This window comes from Hippichthys cyanospilos, chromosome 13, assembly GCF_059441005.1.
Source record: "Hippichthys cyanospilos isolate Australia breed blue-spotted pipefish chromosome 13, RoL_Hcya_1.0, whole genome shotgun sequence".
NCBI classification, from domain to species: domain Eukaryota; kingdom Metazoa; phylum Chordata; class Actinopteri; order Syngnathiformes; family Syngnathidae; genus Hippichthys; species Hippichthys cyanospilos.
In genome coordinates this window covers 1,871,639-1,889,362 of record NC_142381.1, presented here as the reverse complement: position 1 = coordinate 1,889,362, position 17,724 = coordinate 1,871,639, and the positions used below count along the sequence as shown (strand labels likewise).

The 17,724-nt window shown below is 48.1% G+C and overlaps 1 protein-coding gene across 1 annotated transcript; it reads right to left on the bottom strand.

Moving 5' to 3' along the window:
* Positions 1 to 229: 229 nt before the first annotated feature.
* Positions 230 to 17,672, bottom strand: atg2a (autophagy related 2A). Its single transcript, XM_088430819.1, has 42 exons — positions 17,117 to 17,672; positions 15,916 to 16,078; positions 15,448 to 15,597; positions 15,259 to 15,361; positions 13,953 to 14,097; positions 13,290 to 13,496; positions 12,593 to 12,692; positions 12,334 to 12,498; positions 12,054 to 12,196; positions 11,752 to 11,830; positions 11,323 to 11,572; positions 10,781 to 10,922; positions 10,595 to 10,693; positions 9,892 to 10,047; positions 9,546 to 9,819; positions 9,393 to 9,465; positions 8,593 to 8,767; positions 8,369 to 8,511; positions 8,068 to 8,189; positions 7,406 to 7,566; positions 7,192 to 7,324; positions 6,471 to 6,655; positions 6,314 to 6,394; positions 6,072 to 6,178; positions 5,857 to 5,949; positions 5,710 to 5,780; positions 5,440 to 5,516; positions 5,162 to 5,332; positions 4,963 to 5,089; positions 4,649 to 4,878; positions 4,337 to 4,566; positions 3,849 to 3,984; positions 3,498 to 3,719; positions 3,327 to 3,428; positions 3,139 to 3,223; positions 2,894 to 3,047; positions 2,750 to 2,819; positions 2,593 to 2,675; positions 1,853 to 1,974; positions 1,614 to 1,768; positions 1,275 to 1,433; positions 230 to 903 (listed from the first exon to the last, which is right to left on the bottom strand). Exons 1-42 carry the CDS (start codon positions 17,285 to 17,287, stop codon positions 667 to 669), a joined length of 6,051 nt encoding a protein of 2,016 aa, XP_088286945.1. The 5' UTR covers positions 17,288 to 17,672; the 3' UTR covers positions 230 to 666.
* Between the last annotated feature and the right edge of the window lie 52 nt (positions 17,673 to 17,724).

Below are 17,724 nucleotides of genomic sequence, written 5' to 3'. Positions count from 1 at the left end.
ACGATCCTAACTAATCCTCGTCGTCTCCAAATCTTGACAAACACAATTTGTGATGAAAGTGGAAGAACCACCGGATGACATCAAGACACAGTCAACCGGAGATCTGGCGTGATTTTTGCGTTGTCGATTTCGAGGCCTCAAGTGTTTCTATTCAGTCAGGCATGAAATCTGAGTTTTTTTCAGTTTGGAGGGGTGCACAATTGAGCAATGCAAACACACACACACAAAAAGCGTATACTGCTCAGTTTATGGCACATGGATGTCGAAGAAAAAAAAAAAAAGTTGACATTGTGTCCCCCGTTTCTCTTCCCTGTGCACTTTGAAACGAGGCGACTGCCTGAAATGCCACTGAACTAGAAAACAAATGTGATGGCGATATGTTTGCACGCTGGATCAAAAAGTGAGGAGGATGTGAGCATGAGCGTATAGTAATACTGGGGCGGGGGGGGGGGGGGGTGAAAACTCACAGAGCTCGTGCTGCATACGTCAACACGTGACGCAATACTGGGCGTCACAGTCGCTGTTAGTCCTCGCTAACGCTTGTTAGCCTAGTCACAAATGCTAAAAAAAAACAAAAAAACACACATTTGAACCCTGCTTTCACTCCTTGCTCTCTCCCTCTCTCTCTCACACACACACACACACACACACACACACAGTCGGGATTCACTCTTGGCAGTCGTCCGTGCGCCACTTTAAGAAGTCCTCCTTCCTGGCATCCGGTTTGATCTGGTTGCGCATGCCGCCCAGCAGATTGGAGGTGGCTTCTGAGGCCACGATGAGCGGGCGCACAACAGTGGGCGGGATCTGCCGCAGGACGCCGCCCACCGCGCCGGGAAGACCTTTCTGTTCGTGCCCGCGGGACGCCACGTCGCAAAGGGTCTGGGCTGTGTCGATGACGCCCTGGAGAGGGAAACGGGCTGTATTAGGGGTCCCGGTCCAATTGTAAAAAAAGAAAAAAACAAACTTAAAACTATCATATCATGAGTGTAAAACAAGGAAACGGCGTTTCTGCATGAATCGGCAAATTTACCTGCATTTTATTGCCATGACAGGAGCAGCAGATTTTCTTTTCAAATTAAGAGCAAATTGAATGGAACATGACACCACATTGTTAAACTGTTGAGAGTTACTCCTCTGCCATGTGTTTCATGCCTTTATTTTGTTAAGCTTTATACAAATGTACATTGTCATTAGTGACTCCGGGCGTTGCCACCGAACACCCTCTCTTTAGCGAGACATCTTGTCCAAGTGTCCTCTCCGGCGGTCCTCACCTCTCTGACGGTGTCGTAGGCCTTGGCGACGCCCTCTCGGAGGTCGGCGGGCTGGGCGGCTCGGCGCGGCCGGACGGAGGGGGCGCGGCCCTCGGCGATGGCGTAGCGGGTCAAGGGAGGCGTCGGAGACAGGATGTCGTACACCGTCTCGGCGGTGGCCTGCAAAATTGGAACGTGCCCCAGCGGACTTGAAAAACAGAAACTTTCTTGATCCCGGAGGCAGAGTGCTTTCTATGTTCGGGTCGCCAATTTATTATTATACCCATTCACATAGCGGACATGGTGGGGTTAATCTGCCTTATGATTAACTCCTGGCGCAAAGTCGCTCATTTCCAATACCTGAATGGCCTGCACCAGCCTGTTGCTGAGCTCCAGCGCCGCCGACGCCGTGGACGTGCCGAAGGACGCCGCCCCTCTTTGGAGACCCCGGATAATGCGCCCGTCTTTCCTGTACTGCTCGATGGGAAGCCAGAAGAGATCCCTCACCCCGTGGACTGAAGACGGATGGATAAAAACGGAAAAAATCAACGAGGAACGAATTGTGAAATGACATTCAACGAATTGAAAGGTGTACTCACACAGCTGGACAACAGAGTGCATGGGCCCCACGCCTCCCAGGATGCCCGGCAGCTGATTCTTCCTGATGTCCGTCAGCCATTCCGTCACGGCGTACTGGATCACTTTGTCCACACCCAGCAGGCTGGGAAAGAGAGCGTGGGCCAAGGACTTATTATTTTTTATTTTATTTTTTTTTAAAGAGTCCGGACATTCATCCTTAATACGTCATGATAATGTTATAATTTTTTTTTCTTGTGTTTGGCTGGCATCAAGTGTAAAAAGTACTTTTGTAAAAATTACTTACTTTATGTAATTAGGTCGAATAACTTAAGGTACGAACGTAACTCATTGATCGGTTTAACACAAGTGCACAAAGTAATTTATTATTGAGTACATGATCGCCTAAAGTAATTGATTAATGTAGTACTTAATCACCAAAGTGGTGATTAAAGATCATATTGTACTTAAAATTTAATCACCAAAGTGGTGATTAAGTACTTTAATGTAATCAATTACTTTAGTCACCCAAGTACTAAAGTAATCTACTATATAAGTGCTTAATTCGTTTAGTTTGTTTAGTTTTCCCCAAAAAAAGGAAAAAGAAAAGAAAAAAAAAACGTAAAAATAAGTATTTTGTATTTTATGTGTTAACCGAAACACAAATTGTGCTGTAATGGTTTTACAGCTGCGTATGGTTTTACGGACGCGCATTGTCATTAGTGACGCAAATCGGGGTCAAATCTGAGCGCGGGAAACGTACCCGTGTCGACAGCAGAGCCTCTTGAGCTTCAGCTCCGAACAATTCAACTGAGCCAGCCCGATCAGGATCCCCGCAAAGGTTCCCTGTGAAAGCAGAGCGGCCTTACTGTGAGAACGGCTCCGTTGGTCGGCGCGTGGGCTTAAAATTTGAAAGTGACCTGTTCGATGACCACATGCTTGCCGTGGTAGTCCAGCCAGATAGGCACTTCGGATGTGAAGCGAAACTCGCTGAGAGACGCAAGCGGCGTTAGCGCCTTGTTGCTCTTACGGCTAAAGACGACGCGAAAAGCGCCGGTTCCCACCGGAAGTAGATCGGCTGCTCGGAGGAGGAGGTGGAGCCGGCGGAGGAGGAGCTCTGCTCGCTGTGAGTGGTTTCCACCGAAGCCGTGAGGTCCGGTCCCAGGGCGCCGCCTGCCTCCGCCTCTTCCGACGCTTTTTGGGAGGCGTCCGCTCTCACTGCGGGGACACATAATGCATACAGAAGACGCTAGGGACCAATGCCGGAATTTTGATGAGACTGTGGCAAACGTGTTTGGATGGAGCGTACCTTCAGATGCAGCATCCAAGGGCAGGTAAGGGTTGACAGAATAGGCCAGATTGCTGAAATAGTCCTTCAAGAAGAACAATGCATCCTGAACAAAGCAAAAAAAAAAAAAAAGGCTTGTTTAGGTTTCGGCTGGATGGAACATTTCTCCTGGACCTGAGGGGCAGAAAGGAGTTTGCCTGTTGCGGTACCTGGTCAATGTTGAGTCTGAGTGGGAGCAGGCTGACTCGGAGGCAACATTCTGGACCACCAAGACCGGACTCGGGACACAATTGCAGTGCCTTGATGGTCAACTACTCCGAACGCAAAAAAAATGTACATTTAGATGTTTGAGTGACGATGGGAAACAGTGTGGGACTCACCATGTTGGAGTGGGCTCTTCGCGGCATGCTCTCGCTGGTGTAGAGGTACAGGAACTTGTTGATTTGCGAGGAGGCCAGCCGGTCGCGCACCTCCAGCTCCTGGACGATGAAAACCTGCCTGGATATGGGCTGCTCCCCGGCAGGACCCGCCCCGGCGGACGCCGAGGACTCGCAGTCTTGTCCCGCCACCGCCAGCGGGTAGGACTCGTGCTGGAAAGACACCTGCGGACCACAAACAAAACCGATACGATGGATGTCAGGTTCTAACCTGACGGTGAAAACGTTCATCCGATAAACCTCCTTCGCAAAATTTCATGGGAACTCGAGGAAATCGCGACGTGCGGTACGCACCTTGGTGAGTTGGATCTCCATGAGGAGGCCGTGCTGCCGACCGCTACCTCCGGCCCACCTCCACGAGTTCTGAGGACGTGAGGAACCGGCAGAGCGAGACGGCGAGCTTCTGGCGCCGGACGGGACGGAACGACCCCTTGGCGGGAAAAGACCAGTCAAAATGAAGTAGGGCAGCAAACTAACAATTATTTTAATAATTAATTCATGTCTATTATTTTGTAAAGTAACTCATTCAGTGCCAACCATTTTTTTTTATAGAAAAGACGCGGGAATTACATAATCAAACAACAACAAAAAATCACAATGTTCAGGTATTATTTTTAATCAGATAAAGCTGACTTTAATGAAAACAATACACAATATGTATTATTTTTGTCCATATTTGAGGTTTCCATCCTCACATTTTTACTGGAGTATTTCTGACTTTGAATGTGTCCTTTTTAAAAGGCAGGGCCTAAACCGGTGAATGACATGTGAATCTATTTTACCGGTTTGCATGCTGGCCGTGGATGGACGAGGGTTTGGCGCCAAAGTCCTTGCCGCCGTACAGATGCCACACCACCGAGATCTCCCGCAGCACCACTCGGCTTTGGGGCACGGGGAAGCGGCTGGGCGCGCGGAGCAGGTCCGAGCTTCCCCTCGGCCTGGAGAAGTGGCTTTCCTTCACGAGGATGGGACCCTCCACCAGCACCGTCACCACGGGCTCTCCGTCCCTGGGCTGCGGGGCGACACCAAATTGTCTTACTGGGGTACGATAACAACAAACTTGCCTTAGCTAGCTAGCTAGAGCAGAGACTCACGGCAATGCCCATGCCGGGAGCCTCCAGGATGCAGAAGTCATCGTTGTCAGTGGAGGCCTCAGAGCTCTCGCCGTCCGTCGTCATGTCCGCCTGCGCCTCGGTCGCCGTGGCGACCAGACCGTCCAGCTCAGAGTCCTCCTCCTCCTCCAGCACGGAGAGGTCGCGCCTGGAGCCCTCGCCGGGGAACAGGTAGACGGAGACGGGCGAGCCTCTCGGCATGGAGGGCGAGCCTACGCGAACGAGGCGGAAACCCCGGGAGGGGCCATCAGCATCTCCGGGCGAAACGGCGACGTCACAAAATATCTCAGCGGAACCTGGGTCGATCCTTTCTTCCTGCTGGCTCTTGTCGGCGTCTATTAAGGCATCGGTCAGATCGCACTGGTTGATCTCGGCGGTTTCAGCAGCAGGGCAGGGTAGCGCCGACGCGGGGCTCTCAGACAGCTAAAGGCAAAGATGACATCTCACAGCTTTGCTTAGCGTGGTTTCTTTGTCGGCTACACGAGCGAGCCTCACCGGGAGTTTCTGGCCGGCTATTTCCGTGGGCGAGGTGTGCCGAGGGGGCGGATGCAGGTCGCCCTGGGATACCAGGTACTGCAGCATGTTGACCAGGGCGGCGCACGAATCGGCGCACGCGTGGACGTGGACCACGTTGTTGGAGCAACGGAGCTCGAACAGAGGCTGGGCCTGGAGACGAGCGGATGGTGACAAAAGACGATTCAATGTGATCTAATTTGTACCTAGATTACTATATGGAGGTAAACAAAGTATGCTTTGAGTTGAGAGCTGCTCACCAACTTGCCCGTGTCACTGCCTTTCCACGTCGTAATGGCGAGCTCCAGCAGATCGATGTCCAGAACGCAAATATAGTCTGTGGAATCAATGAAAATGGACTATTTTCATCTTTCTTCTTTTGTTGTTGTCGCAATGGGAAGTTGTGTGTTGACATGTTTGTTTAATTTGGGGGTTTAATTTAATCATGAAATAAATAAGGCTGTGATTTTTTTTAAGCACTTTAAATAGATTGCAAATGCACTGCATGTGTTCTTTATCGTGTGACGTACCCCTCCTCAGATCCACTACGTCGCTATCACATTTGTCAGAGAGGTAGAGGGCGGAGTCATCCAAGATGAATCTAAACCAGACATCAATAAAATGTTTACAAGTTTGGCCTGCAATACCAAATCCACCCAGCAGAGGTCGTCTTTTACCTGAGGTGGAAAGTGGCTGTGTCGACAATGATATTACTGGACAGAGAGAAGGACTCTGCCGTGAGCAACATTCGCAGCGGCAGATACAGCGGCCTGGAAAACAGAAAACAACAAGGTAGCCATTTAAAAGAGTCCAAGAGAAAGTTGCAAATGTTTTGTACATCCGCATGGGATGGGATACATTGCGAATACGCATCAGGCCCAATAATGATTACCTGTAGTCAACTGCACATGTAGCCAGGTGGGTGTGGAGGACAGTGATGACGGCGGGCGCAGTGTATCCCAGAATGGGGTCGTCGATGACGTCCAGGAAGTCGACCAACTGCAACACAAGCGAGACTGAACTGCCGGCGAAACACTTTTTCCAACCCTATTTAAGCCTAAAATCGCTCTCCACCTATCATATTTTATTTTACATTGTCATTCCTGCACATGGTACAAATGTTAATTAGGTTACCTGCTCGTGCCAGCTGTGATTGGTCTGCGTCACGTAATGGCGCATGGTGGCACCCTGAAGTCGAAGGGCGACGAGGAATTCCTAGCAGGGGACAAACAGGCGCTCGTTTCATTTCGGTGGATGGGGACAATGGGCGTGCGAGGGCGAGAGGACACACCTTGACTTTCCTCTGTGGGTCCAGAGTGATTTTGATGGCTGTGGACAACATCTGCGGCGTGGCTTCCCTGCCGCTCACGCTGCTGACACCCACCTCGGTGGGGTAGATGGTAGGGTCCAAGTACTTTGGGGAAGTGAAGTTGGGCATTTCTAGCCGTGGTGGAATCCCAGCGTCCTTCATTACAGCTTTAAAAAAAAAAAAGTTCAAAAGGAGTTAACACATTCGCTGCCATTGACAGTTTTATGCGTCAAAAATCCTATTTAACTGGGCTGGGAGTGATTTTTGTGTCTTTTCACGCGAACAAATTAATTCGAATTTGTAAGACTATGTTACATTTTAAAACTGTTGCGCATTTGTTATTGAGTACGCTCGACCATCCAATATGGCGGCTGCGCCGGCATAAATGCAACGACTTCACGTCTTTTCATATTGTTACTGTGAATAGAGCAGCGGTTCATAAACGTGGGAACATGAAGGCACTTTAGGGGGCTAAGTGAGATTCATTGTTCCCGCATATCACGCTTTTTGTTGTGACAGGAAGAGTACATTTTTTTTTCAAATTAAGAGCAAATCAACTGGAACATGAAGCAACTTATTTGTGGAATAAAGACTTTTATGCAGATTCACAATTTTCCGGCAGACAAGGTCTTCATTAAGGTTGCCAATGAGTTGTTGTGATCTTTTCACTACATCAAATGATGTGACCAAATGTGCGGCTTACCTTGATGGTAAAGTTCCACTCGTTGACTCTCCAGACACAAAAAACTGAGATTTGGATCGTTTTGATGTTGCGCTACACTGAACATCTTCCCTCCTTCCAGGTCCAGCACAATTTCCCCATGACTTTGGTCCTCCTGCGTTCATTTCATGAATCAAAGGCGACATTTGGCGGCGTTGCGCTTCTCGCGAAGAAGCCTTTCGGCCGCCTAATTTACCTTCTTGTCCGTCCTGGCTTGAAGGCGACCTTTGCCGATGACGAGAGTGAGGGAGAGGAGGCTGAGGTTGTGGTTGGGGTTGTGCCGCAGCGCTGACTTTGTCCTTCCTGAAGGTTCGTTGGCCAAGTAGAACTGAGGCTCATCCTCCTCCGAGTCGGAGTCTTTCGCACCAGAAGAAGCAAACACGACAATGCGCGGATTTAGAATAACAAATCAAGTTAACTTTGAAGGGATTTCCACTTGCTGACAACTGAAAAATGACATTGCGCGCTTCTGGCTCAAGTAAGGACCAATCGTGGCTTGCCTGTTTTCCGGGTTTGATCATGTGACGTTTGTAAGCTGAACCGTGATTGGTCACTCATTACCTGAGCCTTGAGCACAGGGGATGTCATTCTGAGTCGACAGCAACGTGTTTTTGAAGGCATTAATTGTGCATGCAAACATAATTTTGTCATCAAATTAATGACAGGCAAAAAACTAACTTTTTACTTGCTGATAATGGCCTAACAAAACAATTTTAATATCCCTCTTCCCACCTATGTCTCTATGAAACGACATATTTTTATGTACTTTCTTTGGCTGTTACTCTGGAATATTTCAAGAATCACTTTGTACCCGAGGACAGCCGGTTTTGCCGTGAAATATCCTCCAACGTAACTCACCGAGTCGAAAAGCCGACTTGCAGAGTTGAAACTCGTCGTGCTGTTGCTGACTGTGCGTGGGGCTGCGAGGCGAGGAGGCGGCGGGGGGAGGCGGCTCCCACATCAGCAGGTCGTTATTGATCCTGCGTGAAAGAGGATCGGTCTCACGAATAATGGCGGCCATTGAATAGAGAACAAGCATGAAAAAACAGTCCGTGACGTGAAATGCGCTTTTCGCTCTCCTTGGTGATTTCGCATTCTCTTTGCATAATTACGCGTCTTGCGACCGACCGCCAACTTATTTTTGAGCGAGCGCACTTACCTGTTGTAGACGCTTTGGAAAGCTTGCTTGCTGGGCAGGAGGATGTAGGCCAGCGGAAAGCGAACGTCCACAGCACACTGGCACTGGGCTACGCACTGGGCCTGGAACTGACTCATCTCCTCGGGGTCGGCGGGGATCACCATCTGCGCGATCGGGAGCCGGTCAGGGATCGTGCCGCACCGGAACCTTTCGCGCGGCAGTTAGCCGATCGCGGGGCGCAGCACCTCTTCCGTCTCGAACATGGTGCGGTTGGAGGAGAACGGGGAGCTGCTTTTGTCGTTGAGCTCACAGTGGCTTTCGAAGAAGGCCGAGCCCAGGTCTTGGACCGCGTCCAGGTTCAAGCCGGCCAGACCCGCGGCCGGTCCCTGAGTCTCACCGCCGCGCACTCTCACTGAGAGCCTAACGGATGGATAATAGAAATTGACACACATGATTTGATGACCAGGATCCAAGGTCGTATCGGGATACAGCTTATAGATATTGAGTCGATATCAGCATTTGATTTTTTTTTTTTTTTTTAGTATAAAGTGTTACATGAGACTTGAACAAGTGACATTATTCAAACAAAGAACAATAATCAGCAACAGCAACTATGAAAAACAAATATTAGGGGTCTCCAGATCCAATATTATCAGTCTGACACCAGCCAAAAAATTAAACGGTATCACATTATATTGGTCTACAATCAAAGTCTCCCAAACTAGCATTGTATTCCAGCAGTCCATTGCAGATTCCATTACTGCTTTTCCATCCAGCAGCATTTGGATCCTGCATGCGGATTTTAATTTTGAATATTGCATTCACCAGATTTTAAGGTGCACTGTCAGCGCTTGAGAAAATCGAAGGCTTCTAGGTGCGCCTTATTAGTGCGGAAAATACAGTAAGCGAAGTAAATTTTATCATAACCTGATACTGTTTTGGATGATATGTGATTTCAATATCAGATTGGGACAAATTGGGATGACTTGGAAAATGGGGAAAAATAGCTTTTGACAAATGTAAAATGATGAAGATGACCACTCACCTGGGCAGAGAGTCGTGGCTCTTCTTCACTCTGATGCAGGGGAAGGAGCCTCCCTCCCAGCCCTCGTACGACCCTGAAAAAAATAACAAAAATGCGGGTTATGTATGCGCATGTGGACCTAATGTTGTGGCTAATGAATGAATCTACTCTCACCATGCAGGTCAGTAAAGGAGGCCTCCAGAAGCTGGGTTAGGCAGGGGGCCGAGAGCTGGGTCTGGCCGGGCTGCCCGCTCTGAAGGTCCGGCGCTTCCTGGTGCCTGAGCTCCAGCTCGCTCAGCTCCAACACCAGAGTCTCCTCCCTGACCGGCCTCTGGCTCGCTTGCCGTCGCTCCGAGCTGGGCCGCAGGTCCGGAATGGGGAAACGGAGTCTGAGGACGGCGTGGGGGGCGAGGAAGGACAAGGACGAGTACAGCTCGCTGTTCTGTGTCTGAAAGAGGGCGGAAAGATGAGGTCCGATGAGGAGGTTTTGGCGGCGGAACCGGCGAGGGTCTGATCCCACCTGGAGGTGCTCGGGTCCAGCCGCCTCTGCGGGATGGCGGCCGAAGGCGTTGCTCAGGTTCCCCAGTCGACTGACGATGTCCAGGTCCAATTCGGCGGTGAGATCCTCCAGCTCCACTCGCACCGAGCACTCGCGGCGAAGCACCCGCTGCTTACCCTGCCAGCATTTACCAGAATACCATCTTGCGACATTTACAATGGGACTTCTAACGCAGCGGGTCTCAAACTTCTTGCAGTCGGGGACCCCTTTCAGAAAGCCAATTTTCCAAGGACCCCCGTTGCAAATGTTTGCGGAAAGAAAACATTTTCTTCACCAATAGATTCAATTTGACAACAAGTATATATTTCTTTATTTTTCAGCTGTACTAAAGTTTACAAAATAAAAATTGCAAAGAGCACCTAAACAGTTTGCTGCCAGCAACAGCATTATAAAATAGAAGCCGCTTTAGCTTTGCTGGCTTCGTCGCCTCTTTAGCAAGCAATTGGAGACACAAATCCCAATTTAATATAAAATGATCTCATCTAAATTTATTCACAACTTAACTTACCTATTGTGAAATCTGGACCTGTTAGTTAAATCAAGAATTTGGTTGTATTGATACAAAGTTGAGTGCCCCTACTGCCATCTAGCGGAAGAGCACTTAATAGCTCAGCCTATCGCTGTCCCGGCATAGCTTGTATTGGCACACAAATGTGAAGATTACCTTCCTGAGGTGCCTCTCAGTGAGGCTGTAGTGTAGCTGGGCACACGGTCTGGCTGCCACTCCCACCGTGAACATGCTGGCTTTTTGAAATTGGAGCAACTACAAAAGAGACATCGCAACTCTTTCGGCAAAATGTAACTTCCTGTCCGACAAACCAGCAAAATAAACACCAATCTTTTTTTTTACCTCGCTGTACTGCGGCTTGTTGTTCTCCCAGAGGCACTCCAACATTTCTAGTCTGCTGAAGGAGACGTCGGAAGTCACCGCTCGACTGCGGCGTTTCCCGCTGCGCATCTCGCAGCAAACCTGCACCGCTGCGCCCGTCACTCTGAAGAGAAACGGACACCTCAGACGTGGCAATAACCTGCTTCATCTACCACCATCCTGAATAGTACACCGGTGCGTATATGCGCATCCTATAAACGGTAACTTAAAGAACTTTGGGTTTTCATGGCAAAATAAACTCCAGCTGCATCGCGAGGAAAAGGAAAAACAACCCCTTCAAAGTTGCACTGGCGCTGTGTTCACTGACCGCTCACATTGCGGGAAATCTGAAACTTTGGGTATTTGTGGCAAAATAAACTGGAGCTGTTTCGCAAGGAAAACTGCTTGCAGCGCATTTAACCTTAAACTGGCGCTGCGATCACTAATGTCGACACAGGTGCGTCCTATATTTGGGTCAAGGAGCCTAAGTGAGCGCAATGCGGATGAATTTGCTGTTTTCCTACCTGAGATGGGAGCGAGGGCAGGCTTTGGCAAAGCCGCCTCTGAGGTGGTGGAAGCCTCTCTCGCCAAACATGCCGTCCTTAAAAGAGGCGAGCTCTTGGAAGAAGACCCGCGACAGCTGAGCCAATGAGGAGGCGGCGTCCGGCTTGGGGGGCGGGTCCTCCTGCAGCATGGTCAGGGTGAGGCCGCCCAGAGTCAGGCGCAGCAAGGCGTCCGTCTTCAGCTGTTCGGCGCTGCCGCTTTGTGAGCGACCTGGACGCGATGATGTTACATTGGGGGGAAAAAAATGAATAAATGCAACACAATGCAATCGGCCAATTTGACTATTAATAATTGGTATCGTATTAGGATCTTGAAAGAAAAAAAATGGTTTATCTCTACTAGAATTTGAGTACTTTTGCCACCCGTGGCGCTGGGCTCAGCGCCCTTACCTCGGACTCGATGGCTGGCCTGGGGTAGACTGGAGACACAACCTGCTACCGGGTACCGCCTGGGACAGCTCATCAGGCCCTAGGATGGCAAAAACAACCCACCGGTTATTCCGATAAGGGTGTAAATCTTTGACTCGCGATTCGATTCCGATTTTGGGGTCTCTGATTTGATCGATTTCCGATTCGAAACCATTCAATTCAATCAAAAATGATTTCTGCCTCAGAATGCAAACAATCATCGTGTTCCTTCGGTACCTGAGCAGTATGGCATTCTGGCGCCCGAGCCCCGAGACCGCATGTACCTGCGCGCCCAGCGCTCCGCCCTGAGTCATGCTGGCCAGACTGTGCGTGGACGAGTCCATGTCGCTGTCTGACTGCTCGCTGCCCGAGCGCACCGACGTCACGCTGCTGCTCATCCCCGCGGGGCCCATGGAATAGAACATTTCTGCAAGGACGCACAACTTAACACCTCGCCGGGCCGTCGCCACCTCAATTAACTCATTCATTCCCATTGACAGTCATGAATATCGGGCATCCGTTTTTGTTGAGGGTGGTCGAAATACGGTAATCAAAATCCCGTACCGCCATTTTCCAGAGCGGTGACATAAGGCTCCAGGTCGCACTCGGCATCCCAGTCGGCGTCTCTGGGACTGGAGCCCAACTGCTTGCTGAGGTCTTCTTCGATCATCCGCAGGTCGTCCGAGTCCAGCGGGCGGCTGCGCGCGCCGCCGGGCTTGGTTTCGCAATCTGAGGGACGGGAGGAATGCAGATGCGATATGTGGCAAAATACGGAGAAGAAATAGACGGTCGCTGACTAAATCCAACCATGTGAAGCCCATACCTGTTTCTATGCAAAGAGCAGCCAGCAAGTCAGTCAGGTGAGTGATCTGAGCCGGAGACAACAGCATGTGGACACAGCCCACCTTCCCATCCAACTCAAACTGGTCACCGGACAGGACAAAAAATTATTTGCGAGGTGAATGACGAGCACTTAATATAGTCATTCCCAACATAATATTAAAAAAAAAAGATCCAACATGATTAATTTCGAATAAATCGTTTTTTAGTTTGCATTTGTAGTTCTTGTGACATTTTAGCCACTGTAACTGCTGTGCCTCACAAGGGACTGGTCCATTTATTTGGGAATTTAAAGCAGTCAAAAGTTAATATTTTGTCTGCAATTCAAGATTCAAGAGTTTTAGTCATATGCATAGCAGTACTACACAATGAAATTCTTATTTCGGTCACTTCCCCGAGCAGACTACAGTCCGCAATCGAGCAAATAATAAAGTAGGCAATAAAACAAAAACAAAAAAAAACGGTGAAAGAGCAATATGGGCAGTAATAATGAACCACTAATAAATGATTTACATTTTGAGCATATTATGGAGTAGATATAGTGGACAGACTTGCAAAAACGGACTTAGCTCAGATGTAAAATACTGTATGTTCGTGGCTGGTTCAGAAACACTTGACAAATAGCACAAAAAAAAAAAAACACACACAAATAGCAGAAAAAAACAAAAGAAAAGCCGTACCTTTGGTCCGGGCAGCATGTCGTTCTGCTTAATCTTGACGGTGGTCTCGATGAAACCGGAGCAGCTGCCTATGAGCAGGGGCTGAGACAGGGGAACCTTCAGGGGCTTCCCTTTTTCTTTCACCTGATGGTCATCATCGCTTTTTTCCTCTTCGTCCTCCTCTCCCTCGCTGACGGCGGCCGACTCCGGCTTTTTCTCCTCGGCTTCCTTGAGAGGGAAACAAACAGCAGTTGGTGAATGATTCCGACCTCATTTCAAAGCATCGAAAACTGTATAATCGAATAGACGGGTCGTTTTTTAATCATCATTTTTCAAGTACATTTTGTGTATCACAAGTACTGGTTCTATTGGTCCTTGGTGTCAGTGACTATTCAAGAGAGTACTCGTACTGGTATCATCCGAATATATCATTTTTAGTAGACTTAATATGCAATAACACAATAAAAAACAGTAATTATGTCATAAACAGTAGTGTTAAACTACCTTGTGACCACGCATTACTGCCCTCTAGCGGTACACAATGTCCTGTGCATGCATATTTTCAGTTACCTCATTTTTAAATGCGGAAAAAAATGGCTATCAAGCAAAAATATTTTTAAATGATTCATTTAGGAGCTGTACTTTCAATACGGTGACATTGTGGTATTTTTGCACCGCGGCTACCTGCTCCGCGCCCATGCTGTCGTAGAGGAGCTGAACAGCGCTGAGCTGGAGGATCTTGTGCAGGAAGGCGGGCGGCTGGTGGATGTCCACGGGCACGGCCGTCTGGCCCGATGGCTCGCGCACCGCCTCGTCAAAGTACTCCAACCTGGAAATGAGCCATTGTTTAGCTGTGGTATTTAAAGAGACGATCCACTAAGCCCTTTTTAGCAGTAAAAAGTTAATATTTGGCCTATAATGAACTCTTTTCCCACCAGACATTTTTAGACGTTCCTTTGGCGCGTAACACTTGAAAATATTTGGGGGAAAATAAATGTCTGGACTCTCAGAAATGTAACATAACAAAATTGGGAATGAATGTGTGAATTTGATAAGTACATTCTTTTTCACAAACAATGATTTAAAAACATTCTTTTTCCCCTGCAATGGCATCAAATACGCTGACCACCACCCAATCACAGTTCAGCTTTTGAAAACTAGAAAATTGCGCGACCAGTAACTACGATGCGGCCAATGATAAAAATGAGATTGCCACCCCTTGCACAATGACGACAATCCACCTTTGAACACGTCAAACCCTCTTGGCAAATATTCCTTCTTTCAGGCTGGACTGTTAAATGTTTTACCAGACACGCGGCGCGCGCTGAGGAGCAAACAACAAGCGGCAGCCATTAGTGTACAGACGCCAAGATAATGGAATAAGCGGGCAGCAGCCTCGTTTTTTTTTTAAAGATAAAATTAAAACAACACAAAATAAAACAAAAATATACAAGTAATTCAATTCCAAATTCCATTCATATTTTAGAACAATTATAAATTTAGTTTCCCAATTGCTGACATTAAAGAAATATGTTCAGTATCCAGCAATTTTCAGTATAATTGATATTTAGTCGAATTAATCTGATACTAAAAATTTTAATGTACAGTTAATATCTTCAAAAAAGAGACTTTTCCACTTATTATAGACTGAAAATGATGTCGCATGCAACAACCAATCAATTTCTGGGTTTGGTCACATGATGTTCACCAGATGAGCTGTGATTGGTTGTTACCTGAGCCCCGAGTACATGTGACCAATCACAGCTCAGCTTGCTCACGCCACATGGCCAAACTCACAAAATAGGTCACGCGTGATAGGCTGTCAACTAAGCCCTGAGCGACTGCATTTATTTTCAGGGGACAGCAAGTAAAACGATGTTGTATTGATTGTACGTTAAAAAATATTTTACTGGTAGCAAATCGGCAAAATATGATCATTTAATTGCTAAATAAGTTTAATTTCCCTCAGAAGACGGGAATGGCATCTTACCGTTTGATGTGCACCTCTAAGGCAACGCCTGTTTCCAGGTCCGGAGGCTGGTGTTCGATGCGGACGATAGTGTCCAGGAGGGTGACTTTAATGCGACGAAGGACTGCGCAAAAAAAAAAAAAATACGAGAAGAATGATCGCGCATGTTGAGATAAGGGGGGGGGGGGGGGGGGGCACGCTCAAACTCACCCGTCTCGATGGTTTGCGCAAACATCTCCAGCCCCTCCAACGGGGCGGGCGGCTCCTCGGATGCCTCAGGGGGGTCCTTCAGGCACTCCTGGGCCAGCTGCATGCTGGATGTCATGCTGGAGGACCAGCTTTGCGAGTCCCAGCCGCCGCCTGTGCGCAAACGGCGCCGTGAAACGACATTTGCTACGCCTATTTGTACGGACTATCCTAACATACATATATTCGCAAAATTTTGCGATATATTCTAAAAAATACTTGATATTTTATTATGATCATCAGCTAAGTCTGCGAAAAATTCAGTAAAATGTTGGGGCGTAAAAAACATATGTTTAGGGTTGACTTCCTCTTGAATTGAAATTGAATCATATCACAGAACAGGCAGGCAACTACAGTAATGCACCTGGTAGCCATTTTGAATTGCGAAAAACATGCATCGAAAGTCCGCTCTTTGAATGGAAGCGGACTCACCGATCCGGTACTTGGGTCTGCATGTTATCTGGAGACCGGACACTTCCAAAGTGCAGTGGTCGGTGAGCAGAGCTTGCCACGGGATGGTCACCGTGATGCTGCTCACAAAGCCGTCCACTATCTCCAGAGGAGCGCCCAGGGACTCCGCAAGCTCGTTGACGGCCTGAAGACACCAGGACGTGAGTGACACGATGCAAATGGAGGGAGGGCATGTTGACTCAACGTTTCCATGAAAAAAAAAGCGAGTAGTGGGGGGGGGTAGATAGATAGATAGATAGATAGATAGATAGATAGATAGATAGATAGATAGATAGATAGATAGATAGATAGATAGATCGAAAGACACATGTGACTTTCAGCATAAATAATTGATATTGATATGAGCCCATCCCTAACTGTGTAAAACACAACAGAATTTTTTTCACAGTTTAATATCAGTGGCTCTCTTGGAGCCGTTTCACAACAACACACTAGATTTGACATATTAAGATAATATATTGCATTAATTTCATTACATTTTACAGATATTGCTATATTGGAATAAATCGTTCTTTATTTAAAACATTATCGCTTTATTGGAGGGGAATATTGCGTATGAAAAGTACTGTGGTATCGGTACTTGATGTCAGTATCGGTAACTACTACTGGTGTCGGTCTGAAACAATTGGTATGAACAAACAAACTTTGTGTGTCCAATTTTTAATGATAGATGGCTTATTAATGATATAGATAGATAGATAGATAGATAGATAGATAGATAGATAGATAGATAGATAGATAGATAGATAGATAGATAGATAGATAGATAGAAAACAAAGAAAGACAGATGCATGCATGCATGCACGCGACTTTCAACATAACCTGGCAACAAAAGGCGACACAACTTTAACGTGTATGTCTTTGGCGTCGCCACGTTGTGTGGAAATCCACCAAACGAGACAGACAAGCTGGATAGACGTAAAAATAGAGAAGTGCGTGTATCGGTGATGAGCATTTCCCACAAGTGTGTTTCCTCGAAGAAACGCGAGCCTGGGCCGCGAGAGCATGACGTTGGAGAGTGTTGTTGTTGTTGAACACTGGCGTTGCGAAACAGCCAAGTCCGAGTGGGAGAAACAAAAAAAAAACACACACACGCGCACTGGCGCAGCACACCGTGATCACCTTTGCGAAAAGAAAACAAACACAAAAAGACTCAACTCACCCACACGTCGAGGTTGATCTCCTTGATGACCCCGCTGCCATTGTACAGGTCCAAACCCAATTGCTCCAAGCTCAGGCGCTCCTGCAAAAAGTGTCCGAGGTAGTGCTGGAGGAGGTACCGACAGGCCCGCTTCTTGATGGAGCCCGACCAGGGGAAGAGCCAGCGAGACATGGGCCCAGCGAGAGCGGGGGAGAGGGAGCGAGAAGAGGCGGCGGAGGAGAACGAGTACGACCGCAGTCCTCGGGAAACTGCATAACAGGCCAACGCGAGAGCGAGCAGAACCAGGAATGAGCCGCAGCTAGCTGCGGAGGGCTAAGGAAGGGGCAAACCGTAACTCCATATACAAACTCCAGGGGAGGAGGAAAAAAAAAAGATATCCTTTGTACGTGTCGAGGACTCCCCCTCGAGATTACGAGTCGCTCGCTAGGCCGCCGGTCCGTCGCCGTGTCGGCTCATCTTTTCGACGCGTTTTGGGTCGCGGTGAAGCGAGCGACGGGTCCTGGCGCTTGGTGTCTTTCTCTTCTTTCTGGGCTTGTTTATTGTTATCATACGCCAACTGACGGTATGGCGAAGACGTCTGCGTCATCGTGACGCGACCCGGAAATGGG

Excerpts from the sequence above, each read along its gene's own strand:
- atg2a (XM_088430819.1), bottom strand. The coding sequence starts at position 17,287 with ATGTCTCGCTGGCTCTTCCCCTGGTCGGGCTCCATCAAGAAGCGGGCC. Across the intron at positions 15,598-15,915 it reads CAGACCCAAGTACCGGATCG|GCGGCGGCTGGGACTCGCAA; the intron begins GTGAGTCCGCTT and ends GTTTGCGCACAG. Across the intron at positions 3,048-3,138 it reads CTTGGATGCTGCATCTGAAG|TGAGAGCGGACGCCTCCCAA; the intron begins GTACGCTCCATC and ends GTGTCCCCGCAG.